General features: G+C 41.5%; 1 protein-coding gene across 1 annotated transcript; it reads right to left on the bottom strand.

Annotated features, from left to right (window-relative positions):
• Nucleotides 1-506: 506 nt before the first annotated feature.
• Nucleotides 507-2068, bottom strand: ppp1r3c2a (protein phosphatase 1 regulatory subunit 3C2, duplicate a). The gene is made up of 2 exons (XM_070989366.1): nucleotides 1781-2068; nucleotides 507-1629 (listed from the first exon to the last, which is right to left on the bottom strand). The coding sequence occupies exons 1-2, from the start codon at nucleotides 1792-1794 to the stop codon at nucleotides 609-611; spliced, it is 1035 nt and encodes a 344-aa protein (XP_070845467.1). The 5' UTR covers nucleotides 1795-2068; the 3' UTR covers nucleotides 507-608.
• Between the last annotated feature and the right edge of the window lie 3932 nt (nucleotides 2069-6000).

The raw sequence follows: 6000 nt of genomic DNA on the forward strand, positions 1-6000 counted from the left end.
AGGATCTTTTACCTGGTTGACTTCCTCTGTCTGGTATGCATGACGTACTACATGAAAAGACACACCAGAAATCTGAACCCTAGCCAAGACGAGTAATGTCTGTGTGAAACATCATAAGCACAAGATGATAATTTGCTCATTCACAACACCTGTAAAATTGGGTTTGTAGTTCTTAGTTCAAAAGGTTCTTGGAACCAAAGAATCCCTTTGTGTACTGACACACAAAGAGATTGTGTGTTTTCTCTGAGACAAACACAGGTCTCATGTTTTCACTTTCCCTCCAGGGCCCCTGCATCTTAATCTGGGATTATGTGTCATGCTACCATGCACAAATACACATTATGGTGCCGTAAACTGCATTTGTAAATGTGCATGTGATACATGATTTAACTTCTACAGAAGGAAGAAAAGAAAAGGGGAAAAAAAGGACTTAATCTGAATATCAATGCAGAATAATTTATTCACATTCCAGCAGGGCAGGTGAGCTCAGGTGGCTGAGCTGGAGATTTCAGAGTTCATACATCCCTGAAAGCACCAACTCTCTTAAATATTAAATAATCAATAAGGTCATATTATTTACATACTCTGGCGTTACGGGCTAAATTCTCTTACTTAGTTGAACACAGAGTGTTCCACTCTGCTCTGACTCTGCTTGATAAACTCCTCTGAACATACTGAAGAGCAGCAGAGTTCTGCGTACTGAGAGACACATGTGATGGCCACGATGGTGGCTGATGGTGTAAAAGTGTGGGATAACAACGATGAGCATCGCTTTGGTTAGCATTTGCTCCATCTTTTTCCATGCACACCCTGTAATTCTGTCCCCTGTTGTCGTCCCAGTGCGGCGTTGTGCCAGGTCCAGGCCTGAAGTACACACAAAACTCAACTCGCTCCTTTGGATCTATGTTCTTTGGTAAGCTTAAGTCGAAGGCAAAAACATCCAGATCAGAACCCCTACAGCGTTGCTGCTGCAGGAATGTGCAGGGAATATCATGATGGCTCCGCCAAGAGTCAAAGGTCACCCTAATGTGCACAGCCTTTTCAGCGCTGACATGAGAGACACACACTTTCCCAATCAAGGAGTTCTCTGAAATGTTGCAGCTTTCCAGCTGTATGCGCGTCTCTCGCAGACGTGCAAGGAAGCCTTTAAAGTCAAGCGTTGGCTGAGGGAAACCCAGCTTCAGCTTGTAGCGCTGCGGTTTGTTTGAGCTTGACTGTTGGCCCTGCAGTTCGGTTGGGGTGGGTTTCATCACCAGAGTAGAAGCAGGAGACGAGGGCTCAGGGATAAAGAGACGCACAGCAGTGAGAGCCAGTCCCTTGGCATCTGCGAACACCACACGCTTCTTGTTCAAACCTGCGCTATCCCTACGGAAACAGCTCCGAGGCCCTGGGGGCACAGTGGAGGAGGGCAGCGAAGAGGACGAAGGGTGGGGAGAAGAGAAGGAGTGTGAGTAGCGAAGGCTGGTCCTCGGCGGACAATCAGCTGGCTGACAGTGATGCTGCGTGGGTTTCAGGGGGGACATGGACAGCAGTTGATAAAGAGGTTGACGCCGGCTGAGGCTCAGACACATGGCAAGGTCGACTGGCATCGCAGCTGGCTGTGGGTGACTACCAAAGGCATGGAGAACTCTGGGAAGGAGGACATGACCGGGTTAAAATGAGATCACTGGTTGCACAAATTTCTGTTCTTGCATAATTCTGCTTTGACGTGTAATGGCAGGTTACGTGACTTCCAGCAGAGTATAATTGCAGTAAAAGGAGTTTGATGAAAGTAGCTTACCTTGTACAATTCATTTTCCAACTGCAGATGTCACGCTGAAAGTCTCTTGTTTTGCCTGAGGTCTGCAGCAAATTCAGAGCAATCTTTGAGCAGAAATCAGATTAAGTAAATAAATAAAACTGCTCTAAATTAAACATCCATAAGTCCAAACATGAGCAGTCCCAAAATACACATGTAAAGGTAGTAGTTAGTTCTCAGTTCAAGCTATACTTACAGACTGCAAACCACCATGTGTTTGATCAAGTCAGTGGCAGAAAAAACAGAAAGACAGGATCGTGGCTCTGTGGTGCCTCTGCTCTCTCCGGGGCTTGTGTGTGGAGTTTAGAAACCGTAGTTGAACCTTCTGCGACACCACATTTGCATGTGGGTGGAGTTTAGCCAGTCAAGTCAAGCTCCCTGGTTTCCGTCCTGCCCCTAAAGAGCTATTGCATGGAGGGTAGGTAGGGCCTCCTCATGGAAATACCACATGTTTTATTTGCTTGCAGGTCAGACTCACAGTTCGTGGTTGAATCCAAGATAAAGAATAAAGTGAGACATGCAGACACATGCATACACTGTCGGACAAAGTCTCTGTGTGTAATGCTGAAGTTGAAATCAATCCGTCAGCCATGATAACTTTTAATTCTCCCTCCTTTCACAATTTGTCAGACTAAATCATTCTGGCAGTCACGGGGCTTGTAACGAACAGAACATTGACATTCAAATATAGCCAACATACTCAAATTTGCTAATGTAAAGAGCTTACACTGAAGCATACATTCATGCATGGTAAATAACTTTATCCTGCTTTTCTACTGGAATTTCACGATCACACTAATAGGTTTTACACTACTTCTGACATCTTTAGTGCAAACAAAACATTAAACTGTATTGTTTAGTTAAAAAAGTCAACCTGACTCAGAAGCATTATTGAATGTAGAACAGCATAGCTCGGCATTTTTGGAAATACACTCAACATGCTTTCTTGACAAGAGAAGAGTAATGGCACTGTTAGCTTGCCTTATATGAGCAAAAAAAGCTGTAAAAAAGTTGAAGCAGCTGGCCATTTCCCGTTCAGTGGTGCATCTTCTCCACAGCCCACCAGTTAACATGCTGTATCTTGTTTGCTTAAAACCTCGAACAACAAAACAAGACAGAGATATGAGTTAAATTGTTAATGGGTTAGATCTGGAGGTGCTGGCAGCTGGACTTTGGTCTTTGTGTTAATCTAAGCTGAGCTAATTTTCTGCCAGCGTTCATTACATATTTAACAGTATATATGTACTGTTATGTAAGTTTAATTCAAGCAGTGCTTGGGCGTGTAGTGGGATTCTGTGTTGTTCATTTATGGAATCTAGGACAACCGTGACATATTGACTGATGGCTGCTGCTGAAGGAGTTTGAAGCATGCTTGAGGCTCGTCTCTTAAAATTGGAGTGGAGAACGTGTGAGACATACTGCTGTGTGGACCAAAGAGTTATCACAAACTATTGTGTTGTACTCGCTTACAATCAATGAATAGTAAATGTAAGTTAAAGTGTGTCGCTGATGTAACTCAAAGTGATGATGAGGTCTTAAAATATATGGAATGGGTTTTAAGAAGGTCTTAAAGGTATTAGATTTAACTTCAGGGTTCCTGCTTGCATATATCCTGATTTAACAAATTAGTGAGAGCAATTGGAAAACACTAAACATGACACAGCAACCTGAAACAATGAACCAGCATTTTCTAAGAAGTTTATAACAGGTTTTTGTTTGTTTGTTTGTTTTTTTTTACTGATTTCAATATGTTGTACATGTGTTAGAGAGATCATTTTCTGGAAAATTCCAATTTAAACACGTTTTCTACTCTCATAGTTATTTTTACTGTAACAAAAATACCTAAATTGCTAAAAACAAGTTCAGACTGAATGTTTTCACTAACGCTGCCCCAGGCAAGTCATAGAACATCCCAGTGTCAGAACAATTCAGTTTGGCGTCTAACCTGGGGTGAGTTTGAGAAACTGGTTCATTCATGTGAGCACATTATGTTCTTCCAGTGTTGTGGTTTCAACCGCAAAGCAGGGCCTTCCCAGTTCTTGGCGTCAGCACTCCTGTCAAGCACATTACCAGGTTAACAGACTGCTTGTTGTTTAAACAGGAAATGTTTGATTAATTTGTTCAGAACATGTTTTCTTTGAGCTACACATTAAACAATCATTTATTGCTCTGTGAACTTGTGTCCTTACTGTACAGTCACTTTTTTGTATTATCACTATATCACCAATCCACAGACAATAGCCAATTATGTGAAAATGATCAAATGAAATAGATTTTATGCACATGGTGAATCAATCTCTCGCGCCTTTCCTTATAAGGCTTACGTAATTTTTCCGCCTCCAGTCAGAGACGGCAAGGCTAAGAGCCATGAAGGCGGCATACTTTATATACTACACTTGGATGCCAACAGCCTGACGTGCCTTTAATGCAGACTTTCACCGATGAGGGGAGGTCACACAATAAAGCAGTGAGTAAGGCTTTCAACTTGTCTTCCACCGCTCTCAGTTTATTGGTCTGTCTTTCCACCAGCATTTCTGTGTGGAAACCATGCCAGCCATCTCCCGATGATGTCAAGATGAATGGAATAATGTGAGCGTGTTGGTATGACACACATCTGTATGTGAATGTAATGGGATCTTTTTTTTTTTCTCACAAATCTCACAAACTGTGTCCACAAGTCTAATGGAGAAATTTTGTTTTGTAAGTTCCTAAAAGTGTAACAGGCATCAGCTCATCCGCACTACTTATACAAGATGTATGCTAATTATTCCTTTAATATGCACCTTGTGTGGGATTATCCCACAGCCAAAACATGCCAGCAATGTACAAGTGAGCATTAAATCAGTTTATTAAATGCTGTTTGGCGCATGAATTAAAAAGTTAACTGCTTGTTTACTGCAGGTTCGTCACCGGTCACCATGGTTACAGGTTGGCTTTGTGCCCAGCATGTGAATTTAGATGATGAAACTTGTGCCAGACTGCTTTTATACAGTTGATATTGAGCAACAACACTGAGTAAATATTGCTTATTCCACCACAAGATGTGCCTCCGCAAACTTCTTGATTTTTCCTGCACAGCTCATGTCAGAATGTACCACCAATTTGGTTAAATGATAAGATTTCCACTTTTCATTATGCTTGATTCAAACCAGCTTAATCAGGGTTAGTTTGTCTCTAATACAGAGAAAACAAGTGAGACCTCTTTCAAGACCTGCAATATGCAAGTAGCTACATTGCGAGTAGCTTGGGAAAATCTCTTCAAATGCTTAAAATTTTAAATCCAATATACAAAGAATCACTTAGTTTCAGAAAATCTCTGAGACTCTCTGCATCCCCTTTTCCTGTGATTAAATAATATATTCCACACTATAGCCTCCTATCATATCAACCTATAATCCTTCCAGAGTCGTAATACTTATGCAGCATAAATTAAATTCTGCAAAGTTTTGCCAATGAATGCTTCCATTATCATCATAATTAGTCTACAGGTGCAGCTGACTATGTTACTTCTATATGAATGGGTCATTCACGTATCTATATTTATTGTTCAGACAGTTGTTTTTTATCTTTAAAAATCACATAACTTGTAAACAACAATTTACAGCGCTCGCCATGTGATCAGTATTCATTCATCAATACTATATGCGCTACAAGGCACAGGTGGTGGTCTACAGATTATTCCTCTCTTATCGTACTGATAAGCATAATATGCTTATCATTATATTTTATGATGATATACGCTGGTCGTGAATCCAGCATAGCATGTGCTAAAACTAATTTGTCCCACCTCCTCCCCTCCCCCCAGAAAGCAATGCCAAAAGTCATGATGCATAGTAGGAATGCAGACTATTGTCTGCTGCATGCAGACGCTCAATGAGCTCACACAGACTCACACAGCATGCATCATCGATCTTAGTTTTTACAGCGTCTGTCTGTCTTCGTGCATTTCTGGTCTGTCCGTCTGCTCAGATGTCTTTTTGTGACGTGTCATGATTATGGGCTCAGATGGGTTTAAAGAGATTATTTCACCAGCACCTTTTATAATCCCACAGCAGCCTTAGTTCAGTGCACCCTGTCATGCTCATAAACACATCTCTTGCTGCTAATTGCCACTATTGTGTCGATATTACATTAGGAGTACGTGTTAGCTGAGCTGTTTGTGCTGATAAAACAGCGAGCTGTCTGAGGTTAGCTGTTTAGAG

This window comes from Chaetodon trifascialis, chromosome 20 (genome assembly GCF_039877785.1).
Source record: "Chaetodon trifascialis isolate fChaTrf1 chromosome 20, fChaTrf1.hap1, whole genome shotgun sequence".
Classification (NCBI taxonomy): Eukaryota; Metazoa; Chordata; class Actinopteri; order Chaetodontiformes; family Chaetodontidae; genus Chaetodon; species Chaetodon trifascialis.